Source organism: Doryrhamphus excisus, chromosome 1 (genome assembly GCF_030265055.1).
Source record: "Doryrhamphus excisus isolate RoL2022-K1 chromosome 1, RoL_Dexc_1.0, whole genome shotgun sequence".
Classification (NCBI taxonomy): domain Eukaryota; kingdom Metazoa; phylum Chordata; class Actinopteri; order Syngnathiformes; family Syngnathidae; genus Doryrhamphus; species Doryrhamphus excisus.
In genome coordinates, this window is record NC_080466.1 from 36,374,209 (window position 1) to 36,394,796 (window position 20,588).

The 20,588-nt window shown below is 40.1% G+C and overlaps 1 protein-coding gene across 4 annotated transcripts in view; it reads right to left on the reverse strand.

Annotated features, from left to right (window-relative positions):
* The window catches only part of pappa2 (pappalysin 2), a 40,966-nt gene that overhangs the window by 8,147 nt on the left and 12,231 nt on the right, over nt 1-20,588 (reverse strand). For 2 of the 4 annotated variants that reach the window (XM_058086600.1, XM_058086583.1), the window contains exons 9-25: nt 18,307-18,440; nt 16,741-16,923; nt 16,018-16,324; nt 14,856-14,984; nt 14,688-14,773; nt 12,870-13,066; nt 12,144-12,257; nt 11,152-11,287; nt 10,828-11,002; nt 10,604-10,669; nt 10,446-10,542; nt 9,692-9,869; nt 6,904-7,117; nt 6,163-6,331; nt 5,250-5,382; nt 3,945-4,066; nt 458-529 (exon numbers count right to left, since the gene is read on the reverse strand). In XM_058086600.1, the coding sequence (XP_057942583.1) occupies nt 458-529; nt 3,945-4,066; nt 5,250-5,382; nt 6,163-6,331; nt 6,904-7,117; nt 9,692-9,869; nt 10,446-10,542; nt 10,604-10,669; nt 10,828-11,002; nt 11,152-11,287; nt 12,144-12,257; nt 12,870-13,066; nt 14,688-14,773; nt 14,856-14,984; nt 16,018-16,324; nt 16,741-16,923; nt 18,307-18,440 (2,512 nt within the window). Of the gene's footprint in view, nt 1-457; nt 530-3,540; nt 3,867-3,944; nt 4,067-5,249; nt 5,383-6,162; nt 6,332-6,903; nt 7,118-9,691; nt 9,870-10,445; nt 10,543-10,603; nt 10,670-10,827; nt 11,003-11,151; nt 11,288-12,143; nt 12,258-12,869; nt 13,067-14,687; nt 14,774-14,855; nt 14,985-16,017; nt 16,325-16,740; nt 16,924-18,306; nt 18,441-20,588 lie in introns of those variants that run through there. The other 2 variants (XM_058086608.1, XM_058086591.1) reach the window with 2 other exon arrangements.

Genomic DNA, 20,588 nt, shown 5'->3' on the forward strand with positions numbered 1-20,588 from the left:
AGAATCCAACCCAGGTCTTCCCATCTCCTGAGTGTGTGGCCTACATGCTAACCACTCGGTCACCGTGCAGCCCCCAAATTAAACAGAAATATGATTTTTATTTTTTTGACAAAGTATGTATAAAAGTACCACCCTCAGCCATCTCTGTGTGGAGTTTGCATGTTCTCTTCGTGCATGCGTGGGTTTTCTCCGGGTACTCCGGTTTCCTCCCACATTCCAAAAACATGCTAGGTTAATTGGCGACTCCAAATTGTCCATAGGTATGAATGTGAGTGTGAATTGTTGTCTATATGTGCCCTGTGATTGGCTGGCCACCAGTCCAGGGTGTACCCAGCCTCTCGCCCGAAGACAGCTGGGATAGGCTCCAGCACCCCCGCGACCCTCGTGAGGAAAAGCGGTAGAAAATGAATGAATGGATACAAGTATAGGAACATAACGCTCTTGGTTTGATTCTTACCTCACATGACTGAATGCAATAAATGCTTTCAGGCGCTGGGTACCACTTCTTCATCCCTGTGCAGACGATGGTCTGGAAATCAAAGCAAAAAAATGAAACAAGTTGACTAATTCTGCTCCAAGAAATGTCATGGCGACACAGGAAATGCACAACAACAATGATTTCCCACAGCCCCGGACATGTTTTGGTTGCAGCAAAACAGGAGCTGATGGTGTAAACAAACATTTTTTTTCAAGGCCAGTAACAAGACAACGGCATTATCAAAGACACGTTACAGACTGGAAAACTTTCTGTTTGACTTGGAAGAAGATTGCTTTGCAAACAGCTAAATATTCCCATTCCCATTTCAGGAAACATTCAAGTGCTGGAAAGGATGACTGTAACACCGGTTCAGCTTTACAGCACAGTTGTTGTTCTATTAGCTGTATTATCAAAAACGAGTAACACGTGTGAGTGTTTATTGAGCAGAAGTATTTGGAAGAAAGAGTAAGTCATCTCAGCGATGATAAAGAGGTGTCGGAGAAATATTTCTTTTCCAAGATTAAGTAAAATTCTCGGCGTAAATATTCTCAGTAATTTCATATTAAGCCAGACAATAAAATGGAACATGCGTGCTAGATCTGCTTTCCCCAGGGAGATCGAACCCATAGCACAGCTAGCCAAAATCATAGTAGTTGTGTTACATTCCATTGTTGGACTATTATAAGTATGAGTGAGTACTCGTGGTGTGACGAAAAGGCTCTGGAAGTACACAAGACAAAAAGGTTGGGAAACACTGCTGCAAGCAACCAAACCTCCATCCAACTATTTGACTTTGGCAAGGTCACATTCGCTGGCTGTCTGGCAGGCTAACCGACCACCCGAAAAGGGAAAAAAAAAAAGCAAAAAAGTGGATCAGCGTTGACAAGACTCACTTAGAAGCTATTCATGAGATACGATACGTGTAACATGACACAACATTCCAGCAAAACATGGCTGTACTACAAGTTTATTCGTGGTGGTGTTTGTCTTTCCTTAACCTTTTACTGCCTGGGCTTGAGAAGACAAATCGTATTTGAGAGTACGTTTACTGGATGTTGCTGTGAAAGTAAACACTGGTTATTGTAGATTAACAAATTAGAGATAAATTATTCAACAATCTTGAAAGATTTCAGGTAAAAAGTATTGATATTTGGGATTTGTCTGCGTCTGTATTTATTTGGTAGGAAATCAATACCTAAGTTTGCAATATTGGCCTGAATGTAAAAGCTGATTGTGTCGTCACAAAGCTTGCAGGTGACAAAGAGCAGATCCCGCCCTTACATTTTAAATTGGCCAATCGTTTTGTCAGGAATTCCCGAGGCAAGATGTTAGGAAGTTCGACATCATGGGTCGATCAAAAGGGAAAGCATCGTTGTTTGCGATGGAACAGCAAACAGTGGACGAACATAAATAGTGAAAATACTACAATAAGTAATAAATACTCAATAAATACACCATTCAGAGTGGTTGACATTAGCTTCAAGCAAGGAGGTTTGTGTTATTTGTAATTATTCATGGAATATGCTGTTTTTTGGAGCGTTTTCTTGTTTTTGACATTTGTCCGTTTCAGTCTGGGTTATCCAAAAGTGCAGCCTGGGTTCATTTGTGGGCCTCAGCTGCTTGTTTATGGCCCGTGCCACATTTTGGAAGTAAAATTAAACCCCCAGAAACAGCATCAATTGGGGAAAACAGATCAAAAAGACAAACAAGCTAAAATGTTGACACTAATAATGAGGGATGTCCAATATTGGTCTGAAAACCGATATGCCAATATGGTCCAACACTCAATTTCCGATATGACTATCAGATGATACTGACATGTGTAACATGACATATCTTCTGTGATGGAATGAACACATATGTGTTGTATACAGAAATAAATACCGTTTTTCATGATGGAGGAAAAAAAAAATCCCATATCGATATTGACCGATATCACGTTTTGATACCGATATCAAACATCCCTATTATAACGCAAAGCTTTGTCTTTAAAAATGTATACATTTTGTTTCATCCTTTTCACAGAATTTTTAAATACATACAAATCCATAATAAATACAAAAACTCTGGTGTCCTCCCCTATTTCAAAAACATGCTAGGTTAATTGGCCACTCCAAATTGTCCATAGGTATGAATGTGAGTGTGAATGGTTGTTTGTCTATATGTGCCCTGTGATTGGCTGTCCACCAGTCCAGGGTGTACCCCGCCTCTCGCCCGAAGACAGCTGGGATAGGCTCCAGCACCCCTGTAACCCTTGTGAGGATAAGTGGTAGAAAATGAATGAATGAATGTTAAATTCCCCCTGTACTGCGGTATTAGAGCACATTAAAAGGTTATTAACAACTAAAATAGGATATATAATTATGTGTTATGCTTATCAGAACATCGTACGTGAATTATGAAGCGGTAAACCTCCTCCGTATCTGACCTAGCAATGTTTTGTATCTGTTTGTGTGTGTCATCTGTTCCACAAACTAGACTTGTCTTGATTTAATATTCCTATCCCATCCATAAAGACGGCTCAACCTGGAGCGGCACTTTGTTGTTCTGACCACCAGCTGGTCCAGTCAGTGCATTATTTATTGTGATTTATTAGTTCTTTGCCATTTGTCAGAGGATCGGCTTTCATGGCCGTCCAGATTGGTTACATGGCAACGCGGAAACAAAACAGACACTTTGCACAACCTGCTAATGGTTTACGAATTTCACTGCAGTTGACCCAACAACACCCTCACATCAGATGATTGGTAGCACGAAATAGGATCATGTACGCCTCCATTTTTTATTGGCTTCCCGGCATCTTCTAGACATTAAGTGGAACATTACGAAGTAGGTTTAGAGAAAAGTTACAATATTTTACATTTGACCTAGCTATAAAATAAAATAATATTGAACAAAGTTCAATAGTGTTGAACTGTTGGCACTCAGTAAACGCGGACCTAGGAGTGTAACCAATCACAGCACAGTGGGTGTGCCTGGAGGCACAGACCGTTTGGGTTGGAAGCAGGGAATCCATGAAAATGCTGCACAAAGAGGTGCAGAATCTGGAAGATCTAGAAAGCTTTCCATGCGGGTTATCATCTGGAGTTTCTCCAAAGGAGTCCACAAGTCGATGCAAAGGGCCCAAAATTTGCATAATAGGTTCCCTCCCATTACCATATATGTATATATTTCAGCTTTGTGGTAAAATCGCTCTTTGAGATCTCGTTGTTCTTTGATCTTTTCCCTTCATTTTGAGTCTACCCTTGACATCATGCGATGTCTATGGACTTTGGATTTTTCCACTCGGCCAGGACATCCTGGGGCATATGGCGGTTGTCTTGTTTTGCGATGCGTCATCGTGTTGCTCATCCATCGTTTTCAATTTTGGCAGTTAGCCTCAATCGTGCTATGATGGAATGGCCAACACTGACATTGTCATTACCAGTCACATTTATACTGTATATCATTCATATCTGAATCTCACCTGTACTTTCATAGGGAGCATCCAATGTTTTAAAGAGCCAACTGTGGTGCCATTGGGTAAAACCACTGGATCATGAAGAGACATATCTGGGGTCAAGAGGCAAGCAGGGTAGCAAACAGCACCTGCATGGAAAGACATGAGTATTTAATATCAATACATATACATATCTCAAAAGGTCATTCTCTCTACTTCCACTTGAGGACAAAAATGACCACATATCAATTGTCATCATAAAAGTTATTGGGACTAATTTTGAGAGAAAACCAAAAACTCGCATTGTTCTGAGTAGGAGCAAATCAGCTGAGTCCAACTCTTGACTGATTGATTGACTGATTGAGGAGCGTGTCTGCACACATATCATGTATTCTATCCTATAGTGTCTATTCTTGTGTAGCCTCTTAAACCCTGGGCTTGGAAAAGACAGGTGCAAAATAAATCATTTTGTGGTACGCATGTACAAGGTTCAAGTTGTAATGAAAGTTAAGAGTTAATGGATATTGTAGATTTGAATGTGAAAGTGGTAAGACTAACTGTAGGGTGACCAAACTTCAAGAAGACATACTAGGAATAAAATTAAATCATAAGGCATCTTCAGGTACCCTACTTCCAGTATGTCATTACCGGACCGGGAATCATCTGGTCACCCTAGGAAATGTAGATGCTTGTTCAGTGAGTTCAGTGGTAGAGGAATGAATGATAGTTTACTGTTGGAAAGGCTAAGCATTAGCTTTTAAACGTCGCTAAGTTTGTTACGTTAGTGTTCATTTTCATTCATTCATTTTCTACTGCTTTTCCTCACTGGGGTCGCGGGGGGTGCTGGAGCCTATCCCAGCTGTCTTCGGGCAAGAGGCGGGGTACACCCTGGACTGGTGGCCAGTCAATCACAGGGCACATATAGACAAACAACCATTCACACTCACATTCATACCTATGGACACATATAGGACACATAGACACATATTGGAGTCGCCACGTTAGTGTTTTGTTTTATTAAATTATTCATGACGTGCTTTTCTGTGACTGATTGCCTGTTTTCAATGTAAGCGATCGTCTTCTGATTTTAGAAAATTGGTTTGCTTGATCATTCAGCTGCTGTTACGTGGATGTGTAAAACTTGGTTGTATCAAACTTACATCCAATGCAACCACTCAAGTAACATCGATTTGCTCCTATGTCTGCAAAATAGTGAGCTGGAAAATGTGTTCCTTGCTCCTAAAAAGCCTAGAAATGGGACATTTCTGTTTATATAACACCAAAAAGGCTGCCCACCAAAGGCTTCCGGTTTGTGGCGTTAATTGTACTCACCAACATGCATGCCCTCAGCACAGCTGTACTCTACAGAGTTGAGTTGAGCGGGCGCAGCGCAGGATCCGTGGAGGCTGGGACACATGGTGAAATGTGCTGTCCAATGACCATCCTTAGAGCACTGAATCACACGCTGAAAGCCAGAAAAAGAAATCACTCATTTATGGCTGTTAATTGGTTCCATGCCCAAACGTGATAAGTGAATTTCCACAAAGTAGGATTGCGTATTTATGAATTTAATATACAGTATATTAGTTAGCGCATTAAGAGCTTTTTATGGCCTTCTAAATGTGTTTTTTTTTTAACATTATGAGTGCGTGGGCTCAGAGTTGACTGTCAACTTTCTGTGGATTACGGCAAAAAGAGTAGTCCATGTTTTTTGGGGGTGATTTTTTATTCGAGATTATTGTTGTAAAAAAAAAAACCTGCAATAAAAGCTGTTATTCTGGGGAATATGTATGAATATGTATGTATGTCTCAACGTTCCAGCAAAATTACTAACACCTGATGACCGGTGTAGAATAATTTGTCATTCAATGCCTCTTTTCAATACTTTATACTACTTGTATGTTATGCCTGCAAATGCTTCATTTAGACAGAAAATAAGTAACATTTGCTTAAATATGCATATATTTGAATAAGAATAATTACGTAATTGTTATTATTATTGTATCATTGTATAGAGTGAAGCCGTGAAAACGGTGAAGTGGCGAGGGAGGAGTGTACAGTCATTCTTTCACTTTACATACAAATTGGAATCGCACTCCAGAAAAAACCTCCTTCAAGGTTTAAGTTCAAGATTTACATGAAAATTTTTCTGCACCACTTTTGGACTCCAACTGCTAAGGCTAATTTCCTATACACAGTACTATCTAGGGAAAACAATAGATGTGCTTTACTGTGGAAATCGTACATTTTCTGCTGCATCTGGGCACTGCAGAGTACAGACGCTGTCGTAGTAGAAGCCATTGGTGCACAAATACATGCCCTGGAAAACATCAGGTAAAGCTGGACACGATACAGGCTCGCACGAGACATCCTCCCACTGGCCTCCCTCCTGGCACTCCAGCTTGAAGTATTTCCTGAAAACAACAGGAATGCGTGACAAATGTACATAAGATAAATGTTTTTGTTCCTTCAAGGAGGTTGGTAGGTCATAAACAATGCAGCCATTTTGTGTCAGATAGCCCAATTGCATAAACAAGTGATTCCCACATTCCTTCTGGTTTGTAATCAGCCTTACAGTTTGTGAAACGTGTTGAAATAATGATTAATAAATATTCAATTAATTTTCCCTATTTTTAGCCATAAGTGATGTAGGACTTTGTGCGCTGAGTAGTTTGAAGGATGCACAGTGACATCATCTGCACAAAGATCATGTTGGAGGTCTTTGGAGCTGGTCTGTGGGTTGACTTTGACTGTTCTCGCCATCCTTGGCTTCTGCTTATCTCAGGAACCGTACTAGTACTGTACCTGGTCTTCAATTTTTTCATTATGTTCCTCAGAGTGGAACCTGACAGCTGAAATCTCTGAGCCAGCCTTTGTATCCTTCCCCTAGACCATGATGTTCAACGGTCTTTGCTCTTCGGTCATGTAACAGTTGTTTTGAGCATTGAGTGTAATGAGCCCATACCAAAAGTACCAAACCACTTACCTTGGTGTCTTCTTTTTGAAGCTCCCCAATACATAGAAGCCTGGATTGCATTTGTAGCGACAGAGGGAGCCAACATCGTGGCTTGAGGCCAGGCACTCTGTTGTTAGCAGCTTTGCATTGAGGATGTTTGGGAGGTCTGAGCACTCGATTTTACAGTAGGCTTCTGGAAAAGACCACAGACCATCCTCCAAACATACCAACCTGTCACTGTCGCCTGAGGAGAGATAAAAGCCAGAGAAAACAGAAGTGGAAGAAGGACAGACAGCCTTTGTATTTCCTCCCTGACACTCCAACTACATGACATGTTGCAAAACAATTGTTGTTTTTCTAACTTTGGTTTGATCCAAGTATAGCAAGTATCGGAAGTACTGGTTAGAATTACAAATTGTCGAAATACTCACTCAGTAAGACTTCCTAGAATGTTATTCTAGGATGCTATTTGTTTATAATTAGGGGTGTCCGGTATTGGCTTTGCCGATAAGCGATATGCCCATATTGTCTAACTGCCAATTACCGACTTCAATATCAACCTATATCTGTAACATTGCATGTATTTTTCTTGAGTAAAATTGTAAAGTACCAATACTCTTAACTGAGTACAGTTGTTTTGCTGGCTACTCCACCCACCTCTGAGTAAATAATTCATGTATTACATATTTTATATACGAGTTCATTTGTGTTTGATTGACGTTTTGTGTGAAAAGATTGAATAGATTTTTAGTTAAATGCACTACTTTGTGCTCTATAGAGGAATATTATTACTACGTACGTACTTAACTTAATTTGCATTATGATGGGTAACCATCATAAGGCAGACATTTTTTACAGGTCTTAATAGAAAATGATGGTGGTTATACCACAGAGCCTTGAGGCACACCACAGGTAAGGCGTCTGTGATGTGTCGAGATATTGATATCGGATATCGGTCCGATATCAGCAAAGTAATGACTTCATCTAAAATGTCGGCTATGGGCTCTCCAATATAGGCAGTCCCTTCCAGACTCCACTCCCACTTCTACCTAGCAATGGCCGAATCAAAAAAATCCAAAAAAGGCATCTAAGTCCATTGTGGTGGCACAGAACCGGGGACCAGCCAGACCAGTCCTATATATCACTCAATTTAATAGAAATTCCTTCATAACCTTTATGGGATTATTGTTTCTTAAAACATGATTAAGAGGGTACGAGGGTAAACTTACAAATCCTTACATTCCCCTCTCATTGCCCCCACTCAAACCCAGGGGAAAGTGAGTGTTGGGCACGAGGGGAATCCTAACATTCAAAAGTGATCATAAACCAATCTAATCTTGAAATATACATTTATTTAGACTTGATTGCACAGATATAATCCAAATCTGATAAGATTGTACTTTGAAGTGGGGATGGTCTTGTGAAACACATCATGCTTTGGCTGATTCCGACTGCATCTGAATGTAGACCCAAAAACCACAAATTGAATTATTTCTGCACAATGTGTTTTCAGATCAGAAAAATTGGTCGTACTGCTGACTCTGCGGTGAAACTTGAGCCTTCCCTGTGGCTCCTGTGGATTGCCTTTGTTCATTCTGATGATATGTATAGAATCACCAAAGCAGGGAACAGGGCACAAAAATAAATAAGAATGATTAAATTAAATTAATTTTAAATACATATTTAATTTGTATTATTATAGACTGTAGGTCCAAGGAAATCAGTCATTGGTAGCAACAAGGCAAAATAGCTGAAAGTTACTCTGGAGCTGACTGTAAATGTCCTTATTTCACGATATTCACTTCCATAGGCATTAGGTCAAAAACACAGAGGAAACATCCTAAAGTTGCAACCAATAATGATTCAAATGACAGCCAGCATTTCCTCTTTATGCAATCAAGGATTAACTGTTTCCACAAAATAGTACCCTGCAACTGGTTGGGACCAGTAAGGACCAGGCCATTTTAAACCTACAAATTGAGACTTGCCTCGAACGGTCGTATCTTCACTTGAGACTTGACTTGGACATTCACGTTTTTACTTGAGACTTGACTCGAACTGTCTTATCTTGACGTGGACATGCACGTTTTTACTTGAGACTTAGCTCGAACTGTCTTATCTCGACTTTAGACTTGACTTGGACATTCACGTTTTTACTTGAGACTTAGCTCGAACTGTCTTATCTTGCCTTGAGACATAACTTGGACATGCACGTTTTTACTTGAGACTTGACTCGAACTGTCTTATCTTGACTTGGACATGCACGTTTTTACTTGAGACTGGACTCGAACTGTTTTACCTTGACTTGAACATGCACGTTTTTACTTGAGACTTGACTTAAGACTTACTTGAAACTTGTACAACACTGACTTTCTCCAACAACCTTGTTGATAAAGATGTGGACAAGTGTGTCATTGTGTAGATAATACTGATACTGTTAATACTGTAATACTGATAATAATGTCATATGTTTCAACTGCTGGCTGTGTAATTGTAATTATTAGATAAATGTTTGACGGATGTGGTACTTCATTTTGGTTGCTGCTTGTGTGTTACATGGGGGGTGGCTTGCAGGCTCTGAAAGGGGCAGCACCTTTTACAATATTATACGTATTACTTGTACTGCAACAAGCCACAAGGGGGCGGAAGCAATGTTTTATTTGAGAAGGGATTTACTGTATTAGGCATTACTGTACTAGCGCTTTTCTAAATCCAGGTCATCATATTTAACTTTAAAACTGATGATACAGTTGATGATTAGACTGTATTCTACATTCTAACAAAACACCAGACAATAGGAGACCCGTTGGTGGTTTACCTTGAAGTACGGCTGGCGACCCACAAGTGAAGGAGCACTGTTTGCCAAAGGTGGTCCCCCAGGGACAGCTGAATATGGCATGGTAGACATGAGACTGATCAGGCAGACCGCAGTCTACAGGCTGACAGCTGACTACACGATCCCATAAACCATGAAAACACTCCATCTCCGTCTGTCTCTGGAAGAAGAGAGAGGAATAGAATAATGGTATTACTCTCCGCACAATAAAAGTAGTTACTGAATGATATAACGTGTCAGGGATCATGTGACAAACGTAAACGCTGGCTCGACACCTTCAAAAATGTTCACCAATTAAGGGCTTTTTCCATTGAATAAGTTCTCACATTGTTTATATCATCCATCCATCTTCTATACCACTTATCCTCTCTAGGATATTACTATAACCAAACCAAATGGATTAATTTTATTTGTCAAATTTCATGATTTGTTTGCTTGACAACTTGACGTGGACTTGCCCGTCTTGACTTGAGAGTCGCACAAGAATGACTTTGTCACACTTCTGCAATTTAATGTATATCCAGGTAAAGGCAGCCATTTACACTAAAATAAGTAGTTTACCCTTTCATGGATGTACGTAATACTCGGGAATGTAACTTAACTCAAATGAAATAATCGTATTTGGCTTGTAAAGGAAAAGACCAATTAGCAAACCATAACTGAATAAACAAGTCTGATGGACTTATGTCTGTAAAAGACTGTAAAAGAAAGAAAACAGTCACATTAGTCATTGTACCTGGTGGAGTGGGATTTGCTTCCCGTTGATGATGGTGATGCTGAAACCACGATGACACTGAACGGAGCAGAGAGACGACTCTCCTCCTCCTGCACACCTGCGACAATATGTTGAGATCTTATTTGTTTGTTATTCATCTTTCATTAAAAGGAACCTACCTGACAAAGGCATGATCAATTTGGGGAGGGTGGCAGCTGTCCATCTGACATGTCTGCCTCAAGCACCTATCGAAAGGACGCAGGGCACAATCAGGGGCACAAGACAGAAAAAAACAACCACCAGTAAGAATCTATGCTAAGGAAAATAGTTAGTCAATGATATTCATATTGTATAATGTATTGTAAGTAGGTAGCTGTGGGAGAGCCCACCCTCTGATGCGCACCCGGTCTTGGCGAAGGTGCTGAAGTGGCAGGAGGTCCTCAAGGCCACGCCCCTGATTGCCACAGAGGGGGAGGAGAAGAGGAGGATAACAGACGCTGTCAGGAAGAAGGGCTGGGAGAGGTCATGGGTCACGTTAACCATCAAGGGGTTCCGATGGCATGAGAGGTTATGTGTGCCTGAGAGATGGAGGGAGTAAACATAATGTGGATCTTTGCTGTCAAACAGCTTTTTTTGCTGCTGCCGTTGACTTATTTGTAATTCAACAATAAGCAGATCAATTAGAAAATACAAATGAGTACATGGACGTTAACAACAGCCAAAGTACCTAATGAGTGATTCTTTCCAGTGGTATCCAAAAGCACAATGGTAGCTGTCCTGTGACAGTGCTCCCCACTCCATGATCCATCTAAAGCCAGATACACGATAACAGAGGCAGCCACTCCAGAATGGACAAATCCCACCTAAAATATAAGTGGAAACATTACAAATAGGATTTTTGTATGCCGTGTTTATGTATTATTTACCATATGCTGTATCCGCTTATTAGTATTACTAGTATGTCACAATATTTTTCATGTTCTCCCAGTGCATGCTTGGGTTTTCTCCGGGTACTCCGGTTTCCTCAACCATTCCAAAAACATGTTAGCTTCATTGGCTACTCCAAATTGTCCATAGGTATGAATGTGAGTGTGAATGGTTGTTTGTCTATATGTGCCCTGGGATTGGCTGGCCACCAGTCCAGCGTGTACCCCGCCTCTTGCTCGCAGCTTTCTAATAAGATATTTTCAAAGTTCCCCAATAGTAATATTTATAATACATTTGTTCATAAAAAAATTATTATTAGTGCCTTTCCGAATACTGTATTTGGGTTCAGCTCCACCCCTAATACAGTGCATACCAGTTCTAGAATACTTTTTAATATGCTTCTGCGTCTGTAAGTGATGTGCAACTGTAATAATACAATACTTTTGTAGTTTCTGTCCTTTGTGAAAGTGAAAATAGGCTGTCCATCAGCTGTCATCAAAACATCATCAAAGGCCTTGTCCCCTCCTCACACCACAAAAGTGTCCATTTGAAAGATCTATTTCAGTTCAATTCTTCTTTACAATAAATTGCTTATTGAAAACTTTGCCTTACTCCAATTTCTTCTTAAGCTCCAACAATGCAAAATGTAAATTCTTGTAGTTTTTCAACTGGTTTTCAAATTTTGATCAGCAGTGCATTCTGTATTTAATCATGAAACGGACATTAATTGTTAATTAATTGTCAGTATTTAGTCTTGTCAACATGTTTACACACATGTATGCACACACTTACCTTCAGCCAGAATGGATGTTCCAGGTCATTACTTATGTCTGAATTAGCTGTGCAAGGGAACCATGCATCAGTGGGAAGGTTGTCACTCACATCCATGTACTGGTACCTACAGAGCTTTATTAGAACATATGTGAGTGTATAATTTGTCTACAACAGGGGTACTTTACCAACTCAGGGCCCACCTTTGTCCTATAAACAGTGCATAAACAAAATGTTGCGTTCTCAGAGCACTTAACTTTTTATTTTTATTTTTATTTTATTTTATTTTATTTTATTTTTATTTATTTTTTTAAACAAGGATTGAAATGAAAGCAGGGAGATAAACGAAGCCCAAACTTTTAATCTAATTAATTCTCTATTCTCTATTAATTCTCAATTTTTCATAACTGCATTCAAGATGAGCATGATGACCAGAGAGCTACGTTCCAATCATAAACTGTATAAGATTCCTAAAATATTGTGACAGGTCAATAACACTCAAAAGGTTATTACTTGGGCCTATAAGTATTATTTTAATCATGCAATAAATATTTTACAATAAAAATAATAAAACAAATAATATTTGCAAAACTGAATCATATTTTTAATGATCTCTCATGGCCCACCTGTAGTACCACCATGGTCCACACTTTGAGAATCACTGGTGTACAAAAACAACTGTTATGATATTATAATATTATATTATTATAATATTATATTTTCCTTGTGGTTTATCCATATACATACCTTTTTAAATGATGGTTCGCCAGTGGCCGCATGGGCGGGACAGTGATCAGGGTCTTGATGAGAAGCTGTAGCACTAGATGCCCATTGGTCTGTGTACCCCAAAGGTGTGAAATATCCACAGTCCTGCACACTGGAGACCCGTTCAAACTCTTCGCACACACCGTCCCCTTCAAACACATAACACTGGCTAGGCTCACCTGTTGGAAAAAGAGAATAGGATAAGACGATTTATGAAAGAATACAAATCCAGATTTACAAATCTGGCAGAACATTTCATCCAAATCTTTTTGTCAGTCAAGCAAATCTGAATAAATCTTGACTGTGTTTTTGTTGGCCACAACTGATGTTCGCCACGTCAACAGTACCATATCAGACTTTCTTTGTTGTCAACAGACACAAATATCCAAGGGCGTATTTTGGGGTCCACCATTGGGGGGGCTGTTTTTTTTGGGGAATAATTAGCATTTTTAAAAAGGGGTCAGGGTCATTTGCATGCCTGTATTAGGAATACACTGTGATACTTTTACTGTGATTTACTTGGCATTGTTGCAGCTCTTAACTATTTACGCCGACTACTATAAAGCAAATATTTGCTATTTAGGTAATCCCAAGTATGCAGCGGAGATTGCTGGCCAATGAAAAAAGATATTTTTGCAAAATAATGCACTTTTTGATTAAATGGAAATAATGTGATTATATTCGGGGGGGCTTATATTGGTCAAATAGGTGTGTATGTACGTATATGTATTGTGATATGTATTGTTAGCTAGCTCATATTAACTTGTTTTCTGGCATTTCAATGCACAGAAAAGGGAAATAAATGTGTTCATGTTTCACATAAAGATTGTGAATAATGGGAAAATTCCAAAAAAAAGTGCAATTCTCCTTTTGAGTTGGATAAAATAAGTATGATAAATACGGATTCTTTATATTGAAATAGTTTTGGAGTTAAGCTATACCACCCTGTGTTCATCCTGATTTTGTATTGCTTTGGAAACTACCCTCCTTGTACTCATCATTCATTTATTCTTAAGTATGTCAGCATTATTAATAATTCATACCCGCAATGAGAATTTTGGGAACTTCACCTGCACTGTCCAGTATTCCACTTTGTGGATAAGACCAATAAGAGATCAGAGACGATCAAAGCCTTGTCCACTCAGCAATTAATTTTCTCTGAAAATGACATCACTGTTCATTGATTAGGGCTGCACGGCGGTCGAGTGGTTAGCGCGCAGACCTCACAGCTAGGAGACCAGGGTTCAATCCCACCCTCGGCCATCATTCCTCCCACATTCCAAAAACATGCTAGGTTAATTGGCGACTCCAAATTGTCCATAGGTATGAATGTGAGTGTGAATGGCTGTTTGTCTATATGTGCCCTGTGATTGGCTGGCGACCAGTCCAGGGTGTACCCCGCCTCTCGCCCGAAGACAGCTGGGATAGGCTCCAGCACCCCAGTGACCCTTGTGAGGATAAATGGTAGAAAATGAATGAATGAATGAATGTTCATTGATTATCCTATAAAAATAAGATTTAAAGCAGGAATTTCAGGAATTGGGAAAAAAGGTTTTGCTTGTCATGAGGAAAGATCTAGATCAGGTCAATCCACTGATTCGGAGCTGCATTACGCCTCCTTGGTGTGGTAGCCATGAGGACAATCTCCATGGTGGTCCCATGCGCTGAAGATGCAATTTCCAGTGGAAGTAGAGGATGCAGTTCTTGTCAAGTAAATCTAATAGATTTTCTGAGTCCTAAAAATTAACCATTTTTGGAGATATTGAAACAGGCAGCCCATAAACACTTCTTGACACTCACCAAGGCAGCTGAACCCCTTTTCTTTAAGGCACTTTTTAGAACAGCCGTCTGCATCCAGCAGATTACCATCGTCACACTCCTCTGCCCTGCAGAGACCAGACAATCGTCATCAGCTTTGTCTTCCTATACTCAACGTTTACATGCTTGTCATCTGTTAAATGCACATACCCATGAATGACGCCATCCCCGCAGTAGGGCTGACCGTGGGTGTAAAAGAGAGACGGTGAGAGATCGCTGAGATGACCGTCTGTCTCAACCTGGATCATGTACTCATATTTTTCTCCCCTCTTTACTGTTCTGGTGAGAAGAAAATGTACTCATGCTTAGATTTGTGGATACAGACTTGCTTTGTTAACTGTAGAAAATACTGTAAACAACACCCTCAATCTACCCCATATTGCCCAATTTCTGAGGCCATTGGGTAGTGTCTCTGTCCTTTTTGGACAGATGAATTATTAGTAGATGTTAAAATATCTGCTGTAAACTTGTATTGGTATTGTATATTTCCTTGGTAGCCTTTGAGTGTTAGGCTGCTGTGTGATGAATTCAATGTTGTGAGTAAGATAAAACCGTGAGTGCTATATTTAGTAATTACTTAATTCCTTTCCCAATGGGTTGACAAGCTTCTTTTCAGTATTTTCATAGCTTATGATAGGCATGGAATTGTACATGTACAATGTTGTACAATGTCTTTTTATGATGTAGACGCATGTGGTTGATACACCTGTGTCATTATACATGAACAAATCTGTTTTTTTTCCTTTATATTTAGTGGGCATGGCTAAGACACCAGAATTTACATGTATGCATTTCGAATAGTTTTCCTCATGACAAACTATCATTGTTGTTTTGTGCCGCCTGAGCTGCTCTGCTGCCACCTTTCTGCGCTCTGTTGCAGTGCACTTGCTAGCGCAACTCACTAGTCGCCACACTGTTGCGACCTTCGCAGATGCTTCCAGCATAACCTTTTTGTGTTGTATTGCTATTCTTGTCTTTTGGCTCTCTTTGTCGACCATTTTTACTGCGGCTTTATGTGATACAGTCGGAATGATCCTCAAATTGGTTCTTTACGTTGAGCCATTCAAAAGATATGACTCGTTCGCAACCGCAACCGAGCCAGCGAACAAATAACAGCTGGGAGATATCATATTCCATCGGTAATGGAATGTAATAGTAATAGACTAGTAATAGTCATTAAATAGATCAACCACTACTGGAAAACACAAACATAGTTATAAATAACTTAGTTTTGAACGGTATATTGACCTTAAAGTTGTGGTCATCATACAGATATGATATCATACATGAATAATAATCACGTAATCATCACCTGTCCGTGAATGTCTGCTGGGTCTGAGGCGATTGTGATTTGCTGATGAAAGGTGGCTGTCTATGAATCCGATACAGCAAAGGTCGGCAGCCGGAGCACAAAGGACTGCCAGGGCCAGAAGACAACATTGCGGCATCAATCTCCATCCTCTCGTCAAAGGTGTAGAGCTTGATGGCACCGATGGCAGCATTGGAGTTGGAGTCGAGGCGCAGGGTGAAGGGCATGTCGCAGAAGACGTGCTGGGGTCCAAGGTTTATGCTTTTACCCGTGTCTGTAATCAGCTCAATGTCAGCTATGGCTGGATTACCTGAAAGGAGGTCAAAGAATAGTGCGGTTATCAAATGTATTGAAACCCTGCATATCACCCTACAACACCACCACCACTTTGCCACATAAATTGCATTTAAAAGAAAACAAGACCAAATGTCACGTAAATAATAAAAAATATGACTATACAAATAATGAATGAAAACTGAAATGAAAATAAGTGGTTGGGTCACCCTTAGCAGCAACTACTGCAATCAAGCGCTTGCGATAACTTGCAATGAGTGTCTGATAGCGCTCACTTATTATTAAGGTAGACGGAAATTCCCTGTGAATTCATACTGCATGACAATTCAGTACCTTTACACCACAAAAAAGCAAGCCAAAGACAGATGGGACTTAATAAGATACTTTTGTTGCTGTACTGTGCCGTAGTACTTTTACTATTATAATACTTACTTATTGAGATGTATGTGACCCAGAGGGTTAGAGTGTGTGGGACCACAGGGTGGAGGAACTTCAGTGTGAGGGTGCAGCCCTCTGGTTCAGGACACGGTGATGTCACATTGGTGTCATAAAGACTAAGTTCAGGACTCCACGCTTGGAGACTCGGTTCACATAACTGCTCCACATCAGGTTGGCCTAAAGTTGGAAAACACCATACAGAATTCAGATGGTTAAAGGGGACCCCACTATGCTTATTTTGTATTGATTTGTAATGGTGATGGTAATGGTTTTAATTCATTTGAACATGCATCAGATTAGAATTGAGTGCATCACATAATCAGTTCCCAGTTCCACATGTCCAAAAGGAGTAGGAAGAAGCAAAGCTTATTAAATTCTACCCCTCCATCTGGTACTTTTACAATCAGTAACTGTTACATTTGTTCACTTCCTGCTTTCCATAATACAGTTAAAGTTTGTTTTTTTTTGTTTTTTTTAATAATGTACCTCGTACCGAAATACGAGGTGATATGAGCATCCAATGACATAATGGGTACCATAGTAAGTGTCAATATAGTGATATATATAGCACATCATGACTCATTCAAGACTCTTCATCCTTGTATTTAGCAAACATCAACTGCTTGTATTGTTTCTTGAATTGGCTCATCGTTGTGCATTGTTTGATTTCCTTACTCAATCCATTCCATAGTTTGATTCCACATACTGAAATGCTATGGTTTTTTTAACGTAGTCCTAACATATAAGTCTTTCAAATACTTCTTCCCTGAGATCATATTTCTCCTCTCTTATTTTTTAGCCTTATGCATTATTTTAGCTGTTTGAAGATGAACTATATTAGCAAGTTTAAGTATTTGTGATTTTAGAAATAAGGAGTTAGTATGTTCTTTGTAGGCAGCATTATGAATTATCCTTACTGACTTACTATAGAGCAGCTACACACAATGAAACACAAAGACACCTGTCTTGATCTTCCAGAATTGACACCTATTCCAGCTGTATTTTGTTTTAATTTATTCCACCCACAGCCCTCTTCCGGGCACACCCACTCCGCTGTGATTCGGGATCACTGCAGTGACACAAGATGGCTACTGCTTTAAACATAGCATGCTACCGAGCCAAGCCGTTAGCCTCTAACTTATTTATTCAAAACTTCAAACGGAGTGGGGAAGAAGGACAAAGTAAGAAGCCCAAAACTTACCAGTTCCACACGGAATGGGAGGATGAGTTTTTTGGGTTTTTTTACTCATCATGTCGGACATGCCATGATGACTTCATGCTATGTGAAGCTAATGTAATATAATGTCATGTCTCATCAGTGTAAGATTACTGATTCGACTAATAATAGTCCATATTATTTTTAAAAATGGGCAAGACCAAAGAGCTACCAAAGCTCAGAGAAAAGACTGAATGAAATGTAACTTTTTTCCATCAGTTGCTTTGCATCCTGTGTATTCCTCAAGGTGTGGTCAGCACATGTACGTATATGCTAAAGGCTACTTCTATGAAACACAACAACACGATCAGAACAAACAAAAGGACTCATCAGGTTTGACTGACCAATGGCTTCATCGGGTGCCCAGTAGCCAGACGTGTCACAGACGCGGGTCGAGGTGGCCTCGTAGGCGTATTGGTGAAAAACGCCGTCCTTCTCGCATTCCTTACAGCTGACCCCAGACACATGGGAGTGGGAGCTAGCGGAAAAGAAAAACATACCATTGTCTCAAACTTCCACAACATCAGAAATGCTTGCTATTTAGACGTGTATCATCAACCATGGTTGAGTATTGTGTTTATTGTTCATTAGCTCTTTTTTCTGCTCAACCTGTTAGTATAATATTGGAACCACATACAGTGCATGTACACCAGGGGTCTCAAACTCATTATATAGCCATCATATATATAATATAGACACACATGATCAAAATTTTAAGTTGAAAAATTGCATACATTTATATTTTATGTGTGCCATTCTTGTCAATCACCTGAAAAATTGTTTTGGCCATGCTTGATGCCAATGTTTCCAGGAGGCTGTTGGGAATGTTATTCCATGTCAGGAGTCGGGAACATTTTTGGCAAAGAGAGCCATGAAAGTCATATAATTTTTTATGTATATTTGTGAGAGCTATATCCATCCGTCCATCCATTTTCTATACCGCTTATCCTCATTAGGATGGGACTGGTCGCAGGGCACATATAGACAAACATAATTGTGAATCCTCCACACTGGGGGCTGTGTCGGGTCTGCTGAGGGGGTGCTATCCTTGGGTCCCTTCGACCCGGCCGGCTAGGGGTTCCCCCTTTTAATGTGGAGGTCCGCCCGTCTGTCGGAGTCGGGGGGCCCGGGTGCTGGTCCCTCGATGGCACGGCCTGCGGCTCCTCCCAGTGTGGACGGCCCCAAAGGTGGCATTTCCTTTATCCTCAGTGCCATGGCATGTCTCCCTACTGTGTGTGATTGTGTGTGTGTGTGTGTCTAGTATGGAGGGTGGGAGGAAGGGTCTTTCTTTGTAATTGTTTTTCCTTTTAATTGTGGTAATTGTTTTTAATTCTGTAAAGCACTTTGTGTTGCATGTCTTTGCAGGAAAAGTGCTATACAAATAAAGTTGATTTGATTTTTGATTTGAATGCTGCCAAACATGTATATACTGTATGGAGCTTGAAAAGCACCGTTACAATGTCTCAACATGGAGGCACCCAGATGAGAAAATGAACAAGGGCAATTGCGTGCTCGAGGAAGAGAATGAGCAAGAAGAAGAAGAGGAGGAGAAGGAGTAAGTATGCATGGTGGAATAGGGGGAAGAGTCCAAGGATCACAAGGACACCATGCTGTCCTGAATGAAAATCGGGTCAAAATGAAAGACCAATGTTATCAACTATCGACTCACATTGGTGGAGGCAGGTCACCAAGTGCAGCCTAATGTGCTTCGTTCTACAGTCTCCTCCATCCAAACCTTTCGCAGGGAAAAAGTGTTTATTTAGTTATCTACCTATTCATTTAGTGTGAGTGCATATCCGTGTTATAGGACAACAGTAACATATTACCTCAATGGGCTTATGGTAGTATAATTATGTTCATACAGCTTGGTATTCATGTCACTGTGCTGTGATGCATTGGTATTGTGGTAAAGTTACTCATTGCAAAATGTCATAAATTACAAATGATAAGACCGTTGTCCTTTGACTTCTATGTCTAGGACTGGACAACGACCTCACATGGATGGCAAAGGAAAACTTGAGCAACAAAAACAATCTGTACTAAGGTGATAGTAAATAATGCCATCAGATAGACACAAATCCACGCTGCAGTCCTAAAGGCAATGGCATATTCCAAAATTTCAACTACAATAAAAACTATCAGTGAAGGACTGAGCTGCGATTCGAGGGATATTTAAATAGTTCTGGTGCAAAAACAAGCTAAGTAAATAATGCCATCGGATAGACACAAATCCACGCTGCAGTCCTAAAAGCAATGGCATATTCCAAAATTTCAACTACAATAAAAACTATCAGTGAAGGACTGAGTTGTGATTCGAGGGATATTTAAATAGTTCTGGTGCAAAAACATGCACGTTAGCTTCATTGGCCACTCCAAATTGTCCATAGGTATGAATGTGAGTGTGAATGGTTGTTTGTCTATACGTATGTGCCCTGTGATTGGCTGGCCACCAGTCCAGGGTGTACCCCGCCTCTTGACCTTAATGAGGATAAGCAGCATAGAAAATGGATGGATGGATGCTTACACAATGCCAACGGGTCGATACATTTTAGGGGCACTGACAACATAGATGAGGAAAAAAATAGTTTTTTGAAATGAGCACAAGCAATTGAGAAGGATGGTGGTA